The sequence below is a fragment of the Trichechus manatus genome, unplaced genomic scaffold (genome assembly GCF_000243295.1).
Source record: "Trichechus manatus latirostris isolate Lorelei unplaced genomic scaffold, TriManLat1.0 scaffold00186, whole genome shotgun sequence".
In the NCBI taxonomy this organism is placed as follows: Eukaryota; Metazoa; Chordata; class Mammalia; order Sirenia; family Trichechidae; genus Trichechus; species Trichechus manatus.
Window position 1 is genome coordinate 4,681,799 of NW_004444122.1, and position 20,791 is coordinate 4,702,589.

The 20,791-nt window shown below is 37.7% G+C and overlaps 1 protein-coding gene across 2 annotated transcripts in view; it reads right to left on the reverse strand.

Annotated features, from left to right (window-relative positions):
* Positions 1-20,791, reverse strand: part of EFL1 (elongation factor like GTPase 1) — a 159,799-nt gene that overhangs the window by 18,242 nt on the left and 120,766 nt on the right. For both annotated transcript variants that reach the window (XM_004387508.3, XM_023741694.1), the window contains exons 18-19: positions 12,430-13,412; positions 1,565-1,749 (exon numbers count right to left, since the gene is read on the reverse strand). In XM_004387508.3, the coding sequence (XP_004387565.1) occupies positions 1,565-1,749; positions 12,430-13,412 (1,168 nt within the window). The remainder of the gene's footprint in view (positions 1-1,564; positions 1,750-12,429; positions 13,413-20,791) is intronic.

The following is a 20,791-nucleotide window of genomic DNA, read 5'->3' on the forward strand; positions in this document are numbered from 1 at the left end:
CCACCTGGAGTAAAGGAGAATGAAGAACACCAAAGACACAAGGAAAGTATTAGCCCAAGAGACAGAAAGGGCCACATAAACCAGAGACTTCATCAGCTTGAGACGAGAAGAACTAGATGGTGCCCGGCTACCACCAATGAGAGGCCTGACAGGGAACACAACAGAGAGACCCTGATGGACCAGCAGAAAGATGGGGTACAGAACTCAAATTTTAGTAAGAAGACCAGACTTAATGGTCCGAGACTGGAGGTACCCCGGAAAGCATGGCCCTGGATTCTGTATCAGCCTAGAACTAAAACAATTTCCGAGGCCAACTCTTCAGACAGGGATTGGACTGGATTGTGGGACATAAAGGGATACTCGTGAGGAGTGTGCCTCTTAGCTCAACTAGATACAAGAGACCAAAGGGGCAGCTTCTGTCCAGAGGTGAGATGGGAAAGCAGAGAGGGTTAGGAGCTGGTTGAACGGACATGGGGAATCAGGGGTGGAATGGAGGAGTATGCTGTCACGGAATGGGGTGAGCCATCAGGGTCACATAACAATGTATGTATAAAATTTTGTATGGGAGCCTAACTTGAAATGTAAGCCTCATTTAAACTACAACAATAAAAAAATTAAAAAAGAAATCTAATGATGCACTACACTGGGCAAATCTGCTGCAAAAGACCTCTTTAACATGTTAAAAAGCAAAGATGTCACTTTGAGGACGAAGGTGTGCCTGACCCAAGCCATAGTATTATCAATTGCCGATATGCATGGGAAAGCTGGATAATGAATAGGGAAGACTGAAGAAGAATTGATGCATCTGAATTATGGTGTTGGTGAAGAATATTGAATATACCATGGACTGCCAGAAGAACGAACAAATCTGCTTGGAAGAAGTACAGCCAGAATGCTCCTTAGAAGCGAGGATGGTGAGACTTCGTCTTACAAACTTTGGACGTGTTATCAGGAGGGACCAATCCCGGGGGAAGGATATAACGCTTGGTAAAGTAGAGGGTCAGCGAAAAAGAGGAAGACTCTTAATAAGATGGACTGACACAGTGGCTGCAAGAATGGGATCAAACATAGCCACAATTGTGAGGATGGCATAGGACAGGGCAAAGTTAATATAAAGGTTGCTATGAGTTGGAACTGACTCGATGGCACGTAACAACACAATAATTTAAAGCTGCCCCTTGCAAGAAGTATAACTCTTCCCTTCCAAATCCTGAAGATATTATTTTCCCAGGAGGAAAGTTCCTTGAAGTTTTACTTTCAAAGGGTCTGTGATTATCTTCTGAAAATATAAAATATATCTTTAGAGGGAAAAAGAGGATTAAATGTCTGTCTTAGCAAATTTTGCAACAAATGAAAAGAGAATGAAGAATATTATATGCCACGTATAATCTAAGGATCATATAATCTGAATTGGAAAATTGCCAGTTGCTTTCTCCTGTCCATTTGACTGAAAAGAGCCCAAGGAAGACCAAGAGGCATGGTAAGATCTGTTTGCTACTCCCGGCCTCATCCGTAGGAAGCATATCCCTAGGTGAGAAGGAAGGAATGGAATATGGGGTTTTACCTCCCAATGGCTGAATACCAGCTGTGGGCTGGCCAGGCCACTTGTCCGCTTCCTGATTTCATCAGCAAAGCCAAAGCTTTCGGCAACAGGCAGCACAGCCTTGATGATGAACATGTCCGTCCCTTCTTTCATTTCTTCTTGAAGTACTCGGCCTTCTCTCTTTGACAAGACAGCATAGACCCGACCTGCAAAGCCATAAATCTTTTAAATTCATTGACCAGTCATGTGTCTTGAGCCACATACAGACTCATGTGCCCTGTAACAATCCATTAATGGGTAACTGTGGTGTATACAAGCATGGAAATATTTTTTAAATATCTATTTAAAAAGTAAAACATGATAATTATAGAAAAATTAAAACAATAGATAACAAGCAATGAAACCACCCCAAAACCTATTATCCAAAGACAATCCCTGTAACACAGCAAGAAAAGTAAGAGACTTCTGAAAGGACCTTCCAACACAATTTCACTTCTGAGCTATCTTTGGGTATGAAGTCTTATGAAATCCAGTTGAGATGAATGTGACTGTGCTTTGTAATATTAAAACATCTGAATAATTATAAGACATTATGAACATTATGGTGATGACATAAGTTATATGGATCTAGTAAGTAAATAGCTGACATAATATTTTTATATGAAAAATGAAAACCACACAAACACAAATGTTTGCTCACATTTTTCTTAAACCGATTATATAAGTGGCATGAGCATAAAGGAGTTTTATTCTGAAAGTTGATACTCTTTGGAATCTTTAATGTCTGGTAACAATTTCTATTGCCACATCACAAGAAATCTAGTTAAGTTCTCTTGGCTGACACTTTTAATTCTTCTTTAGGCCTAAGTCTGCTTTACACCCAAGAGAGGAACGCCTCTGAGTGGAGTTCTGTAAGAGTGCCTCTGGGTGCTCAAACTAACCTTCCAACTAGTAAGCAGAACAGACTGCAAAGAACAGTGATAAACTAAAAATCAGACAATCGTGAAGAACTTGCAATAGCTAGTAGATACTCTCATTAAAGCCTCCTCCTTTTATCTACCATTACAAAAATAGTTTCAATTTCATAAGTGACATATGAATATATGATCTTGAAACATTAACAACATTACAGTTAAATAGAGCTAAAATCTCCTTTGACCTCCACAGTGAGTCCTGGACCTGGCTTCCTAAGTTTACCATGTGGGGAGTCTGGTGTGTGGGCCACCTACCTTATTTATTTTTTAAACTACGAATTGAAGCACAGAGCAAAACTGTGTGACTCCTAAATGTTTCTCTTTGACTCAGATTTCCCCCTGGTGGTGGTTACTCGAAAAAATCAAGGGAAACAAATGATGGAACATTACTGTGCCACAAGGCCTTAAAAAATAAAAACGCAAAACTGATAAGGCACCATCCTTATCACTTAAGCTTAAAAACGAATAAAAAATTCCATTAGTGAGGAAAGGTACCATCCTTACTCTACTCCACCAGCTAGCTACCACATTCCTGCCTTTCTTCCCCACATTACTTAAGTGGGTAGCTTCTCATTTCTTCACTATGAGCTTTCTTCAACACGTAGGCTCTACTGAAACGGTTGCTTTGAAGTTTCACAGTAATTTTCATATGCCTAACCTAAACATCTTTTTCTCAATCCTCATCCTCCATGATTTCTCTGTGGTATTTGAAGCTATAGATCAACATCTCCTCTACCAAATCTCTCCAATCTTAGAATCACCCTCTTGATACTTCTGCTGGCCCTCTGACCACCATTCTACTGTTTACTTCAATAACTCTTGTTCTTTCTTCCTAAGGGGATTCTTTGAGGCTCCATACTCTTTTTCTGAACAAATTCTCCCCTCAGAGAGCCTATTCACTCATCATTTGTTTGGTTTCAACTACTAATTTTATGCCTGGGGCTCCTGAGAATCTCAGGCAGGCTTCTCACCTGGCCAATCACATACTTACAAGGACTGCTGGGGCATCTCCACTGCGGAACCCAACTTCGTTTTAAATTCAACATGTCTAAGATAGAATTCATTACCTTCTGCAAAACCCAACTCCATTTTCCCAATTCCAGTCAGTCACCTTCCCCTTGTAGTTCCTACTAGAAATCTCAAAGAGTTACAGAATCACAGAACAATGGTTTGCAAGAGAATTTAAGGGTCAAGTTCAACCCCATATTTGGTGCCAATTAGTCATTTAAACTCCGCTAGAATGCTTCTAAAACTCACTTCCTCCCAGGGAAGCTCGTTCCATCTTTGGACAGCCTTAACTGGTAGACAATTCTGAGCCCCAAATCTACTCTCCTGAAGTTTTTAATCATAAGTCCAAGTTTTTATCATATGGGACAAGTTTAATCCCTCTTCTACAGATCAGCCTTTAAACTACAACAAGATAGCTATCTTGCCTTCTCTTTTCCAGGCTAAACACGTCCAATCTTTCTGTGACATGGCCTTGGTTTCCTGTCCCATCCTGGCCACTTTACTATTTGAACTAGTCTGATTTATTTACATCCTCTTGGAATATGGTACCCAGAACTGTAAACAGTACTTCAGGTACAGTTCGAAAAGCTCTGAAAAAAGCAGAACAATTATTACATTCATTGATAATAAATTTTCTTTAGGCTATATGTTATTTGTCTCAGATTCGTAGGAGGAAAAAAAAATCCTACTATAATAGCTAACATGTGTAAACTAGTAATTTCTATTTAGTCTGCTACCTCATTTTAAGAAAAGTTATGAGGTAGTTTATGGAAGTGAATACAGAATAACAGGGGAAACAGAATGAGGAAATTGAGGCAAAAAGACCATGAATGGGCAGGCCAGGGGCCTGGCCACCTGACTGCTGCTCCAGGGGCCAGTAGCTCCTCCCTCTCTGGGTCAAGCCAGCAGGCTTGGACAATTATTGTAATAGAAACTCAATGTAACTAGTCATATAATTCTGAGCCACTCAATTTTAATTTCACCAAAACTACATCTTAAAACTAGGGCATACTGATGGATCACCAAACAAAGGAAAACAGTTACAATAAAACCTTCCAAATGCAGATGGCTCTCATTACAGGTGTGTCCAACGCTTGGGTGCATTCAGAGACCCAAAACCTGCCAGTGTCATCACTGAGAAATTAATGTAGACACATCAAGGAGGGTTTCTGAGCATATGGCCCCTGACTGCGAATACTCGACACTCCTTCAACTGGACATCTTCTATCACGCCACACTCACTCGTTAGCTCACTCACCTATGAAAGATCACTGTGTGCCCTACTGTATATAAGGCCCCAGAAAGAGGCATCCATCAGGGAGAAAAAGAAAAGAAAAGCAACAAGATTAATCCTATTAAAAGAGTTTCAACTGGGACTCAACTTTCTTGTGTGTGTCTGCTTTGAGTGAAAGTTTACAATTCAAGTCAGTTTCTCATATAAAAATTTAAACACATATTGCTATGTGACCCTAGTTGCTCTCCCTATACTGTGACAGCACACTCCTTCTTTCTACCCTGGATTTCTCGTGTCCATTCAACCAGCTCCTGACCCTCTCTGCCTTTCCATCTCGCCTCTGGACAGGAGCTGCCCACTTAGTCTCATGTATCTACTTGAGCTAAGACGCACACTCTCACAAGTATCACTTTATTGGGACTCCACTTTTAATGACTACAGTATAAATGTCTCAAAGGAGCCCTGGTGGCGCAGTGCTTAAGCCCTAGGCTGCTAACCGAAAGGATGGTGGTTTGAACCCACCAGCAGTTCCTTGGGAGAAAGATGTGGCAGTTTGCTTCCGTAAAGATTTACAGCCTTGGAAACCCTACGGGGCAGCTCTACTCTGTCCTTATAGGGTTGTTGTGAGTCAGAATCAACTTGACAGCAATGGGTTTGGTTTGGTTTATAAACACTTCAGTCTGTATCCAAGGCTCTGTCTGACCTGGCAGTGACCAACTACTTCAGCTCCTCTATGTGCCATCACAGACCCTATGTGTTAGCCCAGGCAAACCACTCACTGCCCACACTACACATTTGAGGTTTTACCACTCTGAGCTCACATTTTCTTTAATCTAGAATACTCTATATTCCAATCCTTTTCATGCCTATTCAAAACCAGCTTGCTCCGTGAAGTCTTCCCTGATGCCTTAAACTGCAAATAATCACTTCACCATTTGAGCTTCACTGAACTTTATCTGTTCTATTACAGCATTTTAGAGTCTTGTATACACATTTTATTCTTCTGTAATAGGTGGTAAGATTGATCTGTAGATTCTACAGTCTTTAAAGCTGGAAGTTTGACAATTAAAGGTATGTTTTCTTTTTTTTCTTTTCAGAATCTAGTAAAGGAAGCAGCTGTTTATGGCAGTATTTTCTCTAATAGTAGACAAATTGGAAGCAATGTAAATTTCCAGTTTTGGGATAATGAGTAAGTAAACTACAGCACATCAAATCGCTTGGATATTATGCAGATCTTAAGATGAAAATTATGAATACTAAGTAGCCTAATGGAAGCATGCTTACAAAATAAATAATAAATGTAAAAAGCAGAATATTAAACTGTTTCTACCATAAGGTTACAACTATGTAAAATGTACAATTATGGACAAGGACTGTAAAAGAAGAGGGAAAATGAAAGGAAGATTTCCAAGGAGGAAGACTTTTCTTTCAATTTGTGAGTTCTGCTATTGTTGGTAACACTTGCGGAATAACTTCAATTAAACACACACACACACACAGAAACTGGTGAGCACTAGAAGACACTGGTTCACTTCTTATTCTTATAAACCAGGTCACAGTAACCTTTTCTCCTTTTGTTACAGAGTTACCAGACTGCTAAATAAAGCAAATGTGGTTGACAGGATGCAGATGGGCTTCAACCAAATATGAGATAAAGTATGCTGCGGACATAATGGAGAAAGTGGGCTGGATGCTATTATATAGATGAATTCAGCTAAAAGTTCATAGGAAATGGATGCTAACAAAAGTTGACCTCACCCTGGAAGGAGGTCTCAGATGCTCCCTTGAATGCTCTAGCTCATAGCTTTGTGTCCTTATTATAATCAACACCTTGATTCAAAAGGTATGATGACCAAATCTAAAGTTGACATGAAGCTGGGAGGGTTAAAAATACTACAACAGAATCAGGAAAACTAGATAAGGGCTCAAATTCAACAAGACATAATTTAGCATGGATAAATCCAAGGCTCTACACTTGGGTTCAACCAAGTGTCCAGGATTAGAGAGGCAATGCTAAGCAGCAGTTCCTCTAAAATCAACTCGAAATGAGTTTACTTTAAGCTTAACAGAAGTCCTCGGTGTGTCGTCATTCAAAGACAGCTAATTTAATACTACGTTGCTGAACTCAAAATTATTCCATCAAAGCCCACTTCAAAGTACTATCACTTCCAAGAGACCCTCTGTTTTAAATTCTGCTAATCCCAATTTCTCTGAAAACCACCATTTCTGCACTAAACTCAACCATATTTTACTTTCCAACTGTTTTACATAATTAAGCTTTGTTGCTTTAACTCATTTCTCAAAGCTGGAATCACACTTAACACAGTGCTCGCACATTGCAGCTCAATAAATCTTTGCTGAATTATGAAATGCTGATGAAATGTAAAAAGAACTCCAAGTGTGGAATAAGAAAATGTTTTTCAAAGTAAACAGAGAATGACACTTATTAAGGATTTTCCTGATACATTAGGGCACATATGTTCTACAATGTAAATGTAAACATTTATTTCTACAAGTATAAATCTAAGGCAGGACCACAATAACAACAGCTTTGCTACAACTCTTAACTGCTGTTTGTTATAGTGTTAGGTGCCACTGAGTCGATTCTGACTCATAACAACCCTATAGGACAGAGCAGAACTGCCTCATAGGGTTTCCAAGGCTGTAAATCTACACGGAAACAGACTGCCACATCTTTCTCCTGTGGAGCTGCTCGTGGGTTTGAACTGCCGACCTTCTGGTTAGCAGCCAAGCCCTTAACCATTATGCCACCAGGGCTCCTTAAAACTCTAATACAGTCTAATGGAAAAAGGTATTTTTTAAATGTAAGGTTATTGCCAAAGTCAGAAAAAAAAAAAGAAGAGCAAGAATTTTGAAAGAGGCCAACAGCTGGAAGCAAGAAATAAAAAAAGGCACAGTTTACTAGTCACCCGATTATTAATTCAAAACACAAAGCAATGCTGGTGTCCAATCAAGTCCATTAAGAAGAGAATATTCCTGGGCAATAAGGATGCTAGAACCACCCCTTTAGAAAAGTAGATTTTACAAGTAGAGAATGGTCATTTTCTTGGGATTATTTCCCCAGACAAAATAGATTAATGGTTTTGAGATGATTATCTTCCTACATAATTTCCCATTTTGACCATGAGTTATTCTGTCCATTTATAGAAGGATTTCTTGTCTAACAACGTGTGCAGAAATAACAAAATTTTAAAAAGAGAGCATCTGCTACATAAAAAAGACTGAAATCAACTTGTGTCAATTCTTGAAGAATTAAAACAAGAGTCAGCAAAGTCTTCTTGGAAGATCTCTGAAGATCCATACAGGAATCAAAAGGCCTTGGGGACAAAGATGATCTCTTCATCTCTTTTTTCCAGATGATTTAGAAAGAAAGAGGAAAACACAGGAAGGGAACAGCTGACTCTGTTGACAGGCCTTGGACCCTAGAGACTGGCTATCAATACCAAAAAGCCCTTCATAAGCAATGAGAAGATTCTTAAGTCAAAGCAAGACAGCTTCAAATCAAATCAGGAAAAAAAAAAAAAGAACAAAATCTACACAGAGTGTCTTCGGAGGGCAGTGGGTGTTAGCAAGCTAATCTCAGGGAAACGTAATAAAAAAGCTGACTAGTGACAATGGTATAGAGATTGTATACTAACCAACCCACAGAGCGTGAGTAACACATACACACAGCTCCCACACAAGAGGGTAAATAAGTGGGGCCTCACGGGAGTCACTGAGGTCTAGCAGTGAGATTTGTGCCTGGAAAAGGCAAGGCAAAGATATACTTTGTCTCAAAGAAAGAGAGGGGAAATAGCCCTGAGAGTTAAGATACCCATACCTCCCTAGAAAGTGGCAGTCTGGTGGCTGGGTGAGGAGTGTCAGGATGAAGGTAAAGGATAGGATGACATGTGATACTTCTGTGGGATTGCCCTAGGGCTGCCTGGGCACGTGCAGGGTCCAGGTGGTGATTTCCTAATAGAAATAAGAAAACAGGCACAGAGGGGTGACTCAACAGTCTGCTGAATTTCAGTCTCATAATGCCAACAGCTGATCCTGGCTTTACATGGTGAGCTGAAAACTTGTCCTCTCAGAAAATGAAGGACAAATGTCACTCCAAATGGATAAGGTAGAAAAGATGGGCATTATGGGAGGAAATAAGTGTTCTCATTATTTTGGGAGTCTAGGGGAAAGAAAGGGTAAGCACAGACCTACATAGACCATGGGCTTCAGGAAGGGTCATTCAAACACATGAGGGGAAAGGTAAAACATAAAAATAAGCTTTAGGATAAGCAACCCTCAGATAAACTTCCTTATGGAAGTAATAAGAGACCCTAAAAAATCAATCATGAATGATCCTAATGAAAGAAACAATATATCTCCCTTCCTCTCAAAATATAACAGTAGCTCCAAAATAAATCAGTGGGGTCACAGTCAACACAATAAATCGGTTGTGTCTCATAACTCCTATTTTTGAGAGGGAATAAGGATGAAAGATGGGGGTACCAACTAAGTGTGCATCAGTGATGTATCCAGATGTTAAAAAACCACAACAACTGGGCCTAACAAAACAATAGAGCTAAAGACAACTAAAGAGGCCTTTTCCATTACTTTCAAAACAAGGATGAGGCATGCCTACAATTTGGAGAAGACTGTATAATGTTCGAAAGACAGCAAGAAAGCAGGGGTTCTCAACATCCATTATTATTCTTTCTAGTAAGGAGAATGGTGAACACACTACAGCAAACCGGACAAATATAATAGAACAATGAAATTCAAGATAGCTAAGAAGTTGATAAGCAAGTACCTGACTTTCTTAAACCAGAGTTCAAGTCTCCAGGACCAGAATTATGTCCACAGTGCTAAAGAAACTTGCCCTTTTGAGTTATGGATAGTGGGACAGGTGCCAGACTACAGGTAAAAGGTAAAAGAATGAAAATTTCCAGCAAAAAAACAAGGGTTCCCATAAACCGTAGACTAGAAAGTCCTATGCTAATTTCCTGAAGAATTTTAGAATTAAAAAACATAAATTATAAAGATTAGTTACTATTTACACAAGTATGAGGAAAACGTTTGGAGACGATATGGGCTTATTTACACAAAATCATACCAACCTAATCTTTTTTCTTTTTCCAATATGGTCGGTAAGCTGATATAGTCAGGAGAATGCTACAGACATAAAAAAACAACCAAATCCATTGCCGCCAAGTCTATTCCGACTCATAGTGACCCTCTGGACAGAGCAGAACTGCCCCATAGGGTTTCCAAGGAGCAGCTGGTGGATTCGAACTGCCGACCTTTTGGTTAGCAGCTGAGCTCTTAACCACTGTGCCACCAGGGCTCTGCTACAGACATAAAGGACATTAATTTTATTATAACAATTTAATTCACTGTTTGTTGAACTTCATTTCATATTAAACAAAAAAACAAAGCACAAATAAGAAAATGAAAAAGAGACAGTTTTAAGATGGTTGTGCTGTGACTTCTTTTTCTTGCCATAAAAAAAACTTTACTGTCATGTTTACTGTGTAATATACATATAACTTAAGAAAAAAAGTAATTGTACAGACCCAGCTTACTCATATATAAATACATGAGTTAATGGTACTACGTAATTTCTGTCTTGTCCATTACCAAAAAGTTGGATTCTGCTCTTTGGGAACAGAGAGGGAAGATATTTAGAAAAAAAAGGGGAGGGGGATGGGTGGATCCGACCTCCCACACGAGTTAATAAGATGCAATTGCTAAACTGCATTAAAAGATGAACACTGTATCACATGTGGGGGTGATAGTATGTCTCTGTTCTGTACCGGATAGATGATTACTTGAGGTGCTGTGTTCAACTAGGAGCCCTAGTGGCACGGTGGTTAACAGCTTAGCTGCTAACCAAAAGGTCGGCAGTTCAAATCCACCAGCTGTTCCTTGGAAACCCCATAGGGCAGTTCTACTCTGTCCTATAGGGTCGCTATGAGTAGGAATTGACTCGACGGCAATGGGTTTGGTTTTTTGGTGTTCAAATATGGTTGCTTTATCTAAGAGGGATGCTGACCAAATAAAGTCTGTCCAAAGGACAGCAACTGGAATGGTGAAAAGGTATGAAAATCACATCATATGGGAAATAGCTGAAGCTCTGGCGAGTTTTCTTTAGGATCTGAAACTAAAAAACTAATGCTGTCCTCACATATGTGAATGATACTGCACGGAAGAGGTATGAATGATGGTACAAATGGCTGGAAACTATCCAGAGACAAGACTTTTTGTTCAATATTGGAAAGATACTGTCTAATCATGTAAGTGCTGTGAGCTGCCCATCACTGGAAGTACTCAAATAGGTGTGCTAAAAGCACTCGTCAGGGAAGGAAAGGTTGGAGATGAGCTCTGAAGTCTTTTCCAAGGATTTCCAAGGAATCGAGATTCCTGGATTCCAACTGTAACTCCACCTTCTTAAATTAAGAAAGTTCTTGATAAGCATAAAGAGTAACACCTGGGAATAGTCGAGACTGAAGTCCCCAAATGGATCTCTGGGTTCCGTAAGATGTTAATAAGTGTGCTACATTAAAATGAGGTTGAGAAACACTGCATATTATACACCATGTCTGGAAATTCAACTCAAGTACACACTGGTAAATTAATGGCTTTAAGAAGTCCTATAGGAGCTAAATTTATATAACTTTGTTTAACCCAGATTTTTTGAAATGCTACATGGATGATCAATTTGTCTCACAGGATCTTACTGTGACATAAAGGCTAAATTTCTTTTGGCAGAGGGGGAGCTTAGATTTCTGCTTTTAGGAATTAATCAGCAAAAGAGCTTACTAAAAAGAATGTAAAATAACCACAGATTGACTCAAAGGACCTCAGGGTTAGATGCAACCTAATAGTTTGGTCCACTCCCTCATCTAGCACTTGCTCAATCCCCCTTTATGCTCTCCTCACCACTGAAAGAGTTCCATGATCTCAAGAGGGTAAGAGAACTACTGTGTGCCAGGCACTGTTCTAGACACTATATTTGTGTTCTCATTTTAATCTTCACAACCTTTAATGAATTATTATGCTCTTTTTTAAAGGTGAAGAAAATAATTCTCAGTGAAGCATATCTGCCAAAGGCCAAATTAGGTACTAAGTGCCAGGGCTCCCTGGCTCCTGAGATTCCAAAGGCCATGCTGCCTCCTACGAAGAGAGAAAAACAGGGTGGGGTGCGGGGGATTTGATATAATAGTCTGTAATAAATAAGGCCCCAAATAATTTTCTTCTTCAGAAGGGACCCAGAATTCACAAAAGCCCTTTTGTGTTAGGAGTACAAGAATGTCGCCTTACTCCTTGATCATTTTCTAACTGACTTTGGTTATCTAGACTGATAGGGTTATTCACTTGAGAAAAACTGCTACACAGGTTTGGATAGTGACATGTATCTGTTCAAGAGGCAGTTTAAACCTCATTCACCACACCCTTCATTACAGAAAAGCTTCTTTCCATTTGCTGCAAAGGAAAAGATTGTTAGTATTCAGATTTTTTAATTAAGGTCCTTGGCTTTCAAGATCTTAGTTCCTTAGTAAATTAGAAGATAACGTAGCTTCTGCAAACAATGTTAAATAGGTTTAAGTTTTCTGATCTAGTAGACTTCACTGTTAACCAGGCATTTCTCACTGTCTTTCCCCTTCCTTCCTTACCGAGAACATCACCAGTGGCCATGATGTCACATGTGTACATGGCTGCCATCAGGCGCTGAGGTTTCACTTGCAGTGCATAGCGGCATGCTTCTTTCATGGTGGCAATTAGCTGTCCTGAGAAGGGACCATAGCAGTCACTGAGTGATGCTTCTCCTTTCTGGACAGTCCTCTTCTCACAGGGCTCAGGGCAGCCATCTTGTAGCTCTTGGTTTTCATCTCCACTGGAACGGGTTTCATCTCCCCTCTGTCCCTCTTTTACCAGATCACTTTGCTCTTGATTCTGTTTATCATTTGCTCCTTGTCCCTCGAATTTACTTAAGTCCCATTTTTCCAGAACAAAACAGACACCCATGAGAGGCTCCTCACACATGGGGCCAGAGAGGGTTGCTAGCTGGAAGCCACTCACAATGCTATTGCCCAAATCTCGGTATTTAGTCACTTCTTTTGAAGCTTTGCTGACTGGTCCTGGCCATACTGAGTTCTGCAAATCTTCATTTTTATTGACTAGTATGTTGGGCCCACACTTTCTTGGGCCAAATGACCAGATTTGGTCAACAACGTTCCTCCATTTTCTCCCTGTTAGGTGTTGCTCTAGTTTTCCTTTGAATTCCCAAATTTTCTCTAGGGTCTTCTGGTGAATCATCTGAGTATTTCTGCCCTCATTCAAAGAGGATGTCAGCTGCTGAATAGAACGAATCAAATCACTATTTTCTTCCAGAATCTGAGTGACTTCTTCTGGAAGGGGCATGGCTCGAACACTGAGCGTGGCGAGTTTATTGGGAGTTGTTAGGGTGACTAGCCCATCAGAGTCAACTTGGATTCCTTCAGGAATTTTGCTTTGATCTTCTTTCGTTTGGTGAATGACTGCAACCTTTTGTTGTTTGCCTATTTCTTCATTGACCATGTCAACTTTTGGGGGCTTTGTGATTGTTTCTCTAAATGGAATAATGGGTTCAGACACACTGATCTGAATCTTCGCAAACCTATAGACAAATCCAAAAGGAATAACTTAAGGTTATATTCAAATTGTATCAAAGCTCTTATGTAGAAATATTATACAATGGAGAGTCTGCAAAAGCATAGAAAACATAAAAATTATTTTACTATGAAAGATCTGTAATTTACATTATATTAAAATTAAAAAATCATTTTCATGTCAGATTGAAAAGATTACCTCTAATGGGAACACACCTTCGGGGAGTTCTCTGCATGTACTAGAATTTCACTGTTTTGTTCATTCTCAAAATAAATGAACCATCTATTTAGATAAGAATGTTTTGAGTGGAAAATAAATGTTTTAATAGGATTTGATATATGAATAGCATTTACCAACTTAAAGAGTTCAGAGAAGAAAAATCCAATTGATTATAACTCTAAATAGACAACAGACTCATAGAACTTCAGGACAGGACGCCTAAATCTCCCATTGTATTTGGCACTGATAATGAGGCTTGCTGAGAGGAGTGGTTGACCCAGTTTGTCTAGAGCAGCATTTTCCAAAAGGACTTTGTGCGATCATAGAAATGTTCTGTATCTGCACTGAAATGTGATAATGAGCGCTTGAAATGTGGCTAGTACAAATGAGGAATTGAATTTTTAGTTTGATTTAATATTAATTAAATTTAAATAGCCACCTTGACCACTGAGCATTTGAAATATGCCTCATGTGACTGAGAAACTGAATTTTTAACTTTACTGAATTTTAATTAATTTGATTTTAAAAAGCCACATGTGGCTAATAGCTACTTTACTGGGCAGCACAGATCTTAAGCCTCACTGTGGTATCAAATTGAGAAAGCCCCTTTCCCCACACGATGCCAAGTTCAGTTTCATGCTGGTCACGGACTTCCTTCCTAAATGAATTAAAAGTTTACAGATGGTGGATTCAGAAAACTGGCATGGATGGACTCTGATAACAATGAAACAATGAAATCTTTCCTTTCCTCTTATTTTCTGTCTACCTTGTTTCCAGGTAACACTAAAGTTTTGGTCTGGTCTATGTCTGCTATTGGCAATGTGGATGGACATATGTATAATGTATGTATATGCGTGTATATACACATATATACAGTGAAATTTTGAGATCTAGGAACAATGTATTTCCCTGGGAAATACTAATAAAGGAACTGAATACTGAAACTATAAAAGCTTCTGAAATTTTTACATTTGATTCTGGCTTTGTTTCTGTTTTCTACATTTGGTGCGTATGGGGTAGGATCTGATTTATCTGATTTTACCCTTTTTGATGTATTTGAAAACTCAACAAACGCATGATTTTCTGAAAATAATTTTGTCAAAATTCATTTGAGAAGAAATATAAAAGCTGAATAGACCATAACACATGGAAGAAAATAAAAATGTTATAAAAAATTACTTCTATAAAAGGCTCTGGTTTTGTCATGAGTTCGTTCACTTTCAAGGATTAGCTTACTTCAGTGCTGTGTACATGCTGTTGTAGAGGATACAGAGATGTCTACCCGACGTACTGCATAATTTAAAATCATCTTGGTAACTCAAATCTGACAAAGAATCCAAAGACAAAACTGTGGTTCAATCTTACTTATGAATTCAGATATAAAATCTAAGATAAAATAACAATGAAAAAATAATGAATATATATGTGTGTGTATTTTTTCAACTGATCGCTTACTACGTACTTGGCACTGTGCTAAGTGTTTCATATGTACCGTCAATCCTCACTAGTTGCAGATTCTGTATTTGTGAATTCGCCTACTCACTGAAATTATCTGTAACCCTAAAATTAATACTCGCAGCACCTTCCCAGTCATTTAGAGACATGTGGTGGAAAATCTGAGTCACCTGACACACACACTCCCAGCTGAGACTGAACAGGGCCACACTCGCCTTCTTGTTTCGGTTTTCATACTGTAAATAAGTATCCTTTTTGTGGCCTATTTAGTGCCAAATGTTTTGCATATTTTGTGCTTTTTGTTGGTGATTTGCTTTTTAAAATGGCTCCCAAGAATAGTGCTGAAGTGCTGTTGAGTGTTCCCACTAAGGCGGTGATGTGCCTTAGGGAGAAAAGTATGTGTGCTACATAAGCCTAGTTCAGGCATGAGTCATAGTGCTGTCGGCCGTGAGTTCAATGTTAAAGAATCAACAATATATATTAAGTGTTGTTGTTAGTTGCAGTCCAGTCATTCCAACTCATGGCAACCCCATGTATGCACAGCAGAACTGCTCCACAGGGTTTTCAAGGCTGTGACCTTTCAGAAGCAGATTGCCAGGCCTATCTCCCGAGGTGCCTCTAGGTATGTTCAAACTGCCAACCTTTTGGCTAGTAGTTTAATGCTTAACCGCTTGCGCCACCCAGGGAGGTCATACATAAGGTATTTTTAACAGAAACACACATTAAATAAGGTTATGTATTGATCAGTTGATGAAAATGTTGTGACCAGAGGGTCACAGGAACCTAACACTGTATTCTGCCTAGGGACAATGGCTCAGAATTCACTAACTTAGTATTTGCCCAGAATTTATAGAAAATTACTGTGAATAATGAGAATCAACTGTTTTTTCTCTTTAGTAGGTACTATTACCATCGTCATTTTATAGATGATAAAAACCATGGTAAGAAAGGTTAAGTAACTTCCTCAAAGTCACGTGGCTAATAAGTGGAGAAGCTGGAATTCAAATCTAGATCTGACTTCAGAATCCATGCTCTCTAGCCATTATGCCATACCAAAAAAATCAAATTAAACAGGATACTAAAGGAGTAATTCACCACAACATTAAACAGTTTTTATTATGAGTATAAAATTTGATTTGTATTAGGGCATCTGTTAAAATATATTACAGATGTTAAATAATTGATGTGACCATCTTTAAAAGTGCTAAATTGGCATTTAATAAAATTCAATACCCATTCCCGACTTATGCAAGGAAAAGCACTTACAAAGAAATTGAAAAATATTTTAAAATTGTCATTATTTAGAGATAACATGCTCATATGCTCAGAACATTTAAGAAAGTCAACTTCAAAGCTATTAAAACTATGAGAGAGAGAATACATTTATGACATTGCCCTCTTATCCAGCTGCATTATAAGTTTAAGTGGGTTGTAGGCCATTTTAGTCCTTCAAATGTCTGAGATTCCCAAGAGATCTTCTATAGTGGTCACTTACAAAATTAATTAAAACCAATCCAGCCTGTGGAAGTCTGTGTATGGCTGCCACATTAACAAAGCACCTCAGGGCCAAAGGCTCTTTAAATCCTGGCAATGCAGGGCCTGTCATTATTTCAAAAACAGGGCAGTAGGCTCAGACTACACCAGGGCAATTTCCTGTGGCTTCCTATCATATCTGATTATTTCTACCTTGAGATCTAGATGCTAAGAACTCTGACAGTTACTGGGCCTAGAGACAAAAGGTAGTCTTCTGTCTCTCAATCTTGTATATAATGCATTCTAGAAAATGTGTATGAAAGTTGAAAAAGAAACTTATGTAATAAAAAGGCAGGTTCTCTTCTATGAGAGCTAAAAAAAAATTCTAGCACTGTACACATGTAAGTATAATTGTAAAATTTAATAGTCATATAGGACAGTATACAAAACAAAAATCTAAGACTTGTCACAAAATGAACACCCATGTAAACTATCATCCAAGTAAGGAAACAGAACACTGTTAGCCCTCAGAAGGCCCCAGCATACCTCCTCTCAACCCCAAGAAGGTAACCACTGTCCCAACTATTATTCTAATCACATTTTTTTTTAAATAGTTTTTTTTTCCACTTAAGTATATAACCTAAAGTTCACTTTGGCCTGCTTTTTGAACTTTTTATTAACCGACTCAAACATGTATTTTGTTATTTTTTGCAACTGGCTTCTTTTGCTCAACATTATGCTGTGAGATTCATCCATGTTTTGCATAGCTTGGTTTGTTTACTGCGAGTATTCAATAAAATTCCACTGTATTAATTTATCATAAATTTTATACATTTTATTGTTTCCAGTTTTGGGCTATTAGAAATTCCATTGCTATGAATATTCTTGATGCACATTTTCCCAGCTCTGCATTAAGTATATATAGAGTAGAACTGGGAGTAGATCTGCCAAACCATACAGAGTGCCTGCCTTGACAGATAATACTAAACTACATTCCAAAAGTAGTACCAATTCACAATCTTACTAGTTGTGTGGGTGGTATCCTGTTGCTCTACATCTTTGTCACTACTTGGTACTGTCACATTTTAAAATATCAACGACTTTGGTGAGTATGTAACGTATATCACTTTGATTTTAATTTGCATTTCATTATTACTAATTAGTTGAATTTTTTAATATTTATTGTCCCTTAGAACACTCTTCTGTGAAGTGCCTTTGTCTTGCTTTCTATTGAGTTGTTGTTTTCCTTATTTACTTGTAAGAATTCTTTATATATTGTGGATATATTTTTAATAGGCTGGTTTTCAGAAGTAGATCAGCAGGCCTTTCTTCCTAGTCCTTCTTAGTCTGGAAGCTCCACTGAAACATGTTCAGCATCATAGCAACACACAAAACCTCTACTGACAGTGGTAGCTGTGCCAATATCACTGTCTTAATTATAGCGTATCTTTAAAATAAGTCTTAATTTCCAATACAGCAAGAATGCCTATATTGTTCTACTTCTTCAAAGGTGTCTTGGCTATTACTGGTCCTCTGGATTTCCATATAAATTTTAGGATCAACTTGTCAAATTCCAAATGAGTTTTGGATTGAGATTGGTCTGAATCTATAATCAGTTTTGGGAGAACTGACAGCATTGTAATACTGAATTTTCAAACCATTAACATGGTATATACCTCCTTTTATGTTTTATAGTTGTTTTTGCACAGAGGTCCCATAAATGAGTAAATTTTTAATCCTAGGTATTGGATATTTTTGTTGTTACTATCAACAGTAACTTTAATTTTCATTTTCTGTTCACTATCAATATATAGACATAGAGTTACTTTTTGCATATTGATCATGAATTCAGTAACCTTGATGAATTTACTTACTAAACGTAATCGTTCCTCTAAATTCTTTTGGATTTTTAGTACACAATCATATCATCTGTGAATAATGACAGTTTTGTTTGTTCCTTTCCAATTCTTATCTCTTTTATTTTTTATTCTTCCTTAAATACTGCCTAAAACCTCCACTACAATGTTAAATAGAAGTTTTAACAGTAGGGCACTATTATCTTATTCCTGAGCTCAAAAGAAAGGCTTTCAAAAATTTCTCCACTAAGTACATGATTGCTGTATTTGTTTTGAAGACACTCTTTATCAGATTAAGGAAATTCCCTTCTATTCCTAGCTTACTAAGAATTTTGCTCATGCATAGATGCTGAATTTTATCAAATGCTTTTTATTCATCTGTTAGGATGACTCTTCTCTTTTTTTCTGTTAATCTGGTAAACTGTCATTGATTGATTTTTAAAAATATCATTACAACTTTGAATTTCTTTGAGTTATAGGACTGTAACGCTTTCTATTTCTTCTTGGGTCAGATTTTTCTAAGAATTTGTCCATTTCCTTTGAAATTTAAAATATACTGGTGTAAAATTGTTCATAATATTCTCTTATGTTTTTTGGCCAGGACAATTGGTTTAGTACCTAATTCATTAAGGTGTCCTAAACTCCTACACGACAAGGAGGTACTTGAGGATGCAATGGCCTTTTGTCACCACCACTGGATTCAGATACTTTAGGCTTTCAAAAAACCGTTAATACGTCATATATATAAAACAGCACCCTGTTGGGTTTCCTATGTATCTGTCCACTGTCCCTTTCCGCTCTTGGTCTAGCTGACTTCTCTACTGATTACCCATATAGATGAACAGAAAAATTCATCCCTACTTGGATTCCAGGTTACCTCTCTGAGTTCTGACAGAGAACACTGAGCTTCAGGTTATTTCTCCATTGTACCTGGCCATAATACAAAGGAAACTTTTTTTTTTTTTTTGCAGGGGATGGGGATAACAGGAAGGAGTTAAAATTACTTTCAGAAATTGGAATCTTTAAGAAAAACAGTTAATAAACACCTCAGAATTTGCAAAATATCTTATTAAAGCATACATTCTTTTAAAAATCAATGTTAGATATTTGGATATGGATATTTTCTAGAAAAGTTTACGTAGAGTAGTTTCCTGAATGAACTGATTTACTAAAATATTGTAATGTCATGTTTAGGGTGAATTAATTTCTCTTATAATAAAGTGTAGTTGGTTTTTTTTTTTTCCCTCCTGAGAATGGAAAGTATTTATAATGGAATAAAAATGAAAAAAGGACTTAACAAAGATACAGATCTATAACTAAATTAAAATCAGTATTAGGTTAGGGGGAATATTACTCAAAACATAATTCTAAGTACCAAAAAGCATGATTTTTAAAGAAGAGTTAATAGCCTGAGAAATATAAGGTTATTTTATGGTAGATTTTAATTTGGTAGCAAGGAGAGTGATAAGGGAGAAAATAATTTAGTTGAAAAACACAAACAAAAATAATATCCTAGTAGTTTCTTTAAAACTCTGAGAATTATTACATTATTATTTTAAAATGAATCATGTCTTAGGATTTACCTGATTAGCATTATTACCTAACGTTAGAATCTTCGGAAATTCTACGAAGATGGTGACAAAAGTGAAAGAGATGGAAGACCTAACTTTCTGATTTTGTAGTAATTATACTTAAAGCTATAAAAAAAATTAAAGAAGGAATAAACCACAGCACCATTTGAAATTAAAGAACAGAAACCAGAACATTCCCAAACTGGCAGGAGTTTCTACAAAATTCCACATGGACGGTGCTGCAGCAGCAGTTAATCTTATTCTAAGCAATTGTACTACTACTAAAACCAGCTGCCGTTCAATCGACTATAACTCATGGTGACCACATGTGTGTCAGAACACAACTGTGCTCTATAGGATTTTCAGTCACTGATTTTTTGAAAGTGGATCACCAGGCCTTTCTTCCAAGGTGCCTTTGGGTGGACTAAAACCTTCAACCTTTCAGTTAGCAGCTGAGTGCATTTAACTGCACCACCACTACTACTATTATCAATTTTACTAGGTTGTTGTAAGGATTAAATGGGACAATAAATAAACATTGTTTAGCATAATGACTGGCATGTTGTATTTCGTATATACTTATGCTGATTATTTATAATTATTATTTTCATTAAGATTATTATATTATAGTCCTAGAAATTTTGAAACCAAAAGAAAAGAGGGCCATTACTGAGCAATTCACCAAGGAAGAAAAACAAATGGCCAATAAACATATGAAAAAAATATCTCAATACCACTGGTAAGCACAGAAGAAGCCCTGGTGGTACAATGGTTAAGTGCTTGACTGTTAACTGACAGGTCGGTGGTAGGAA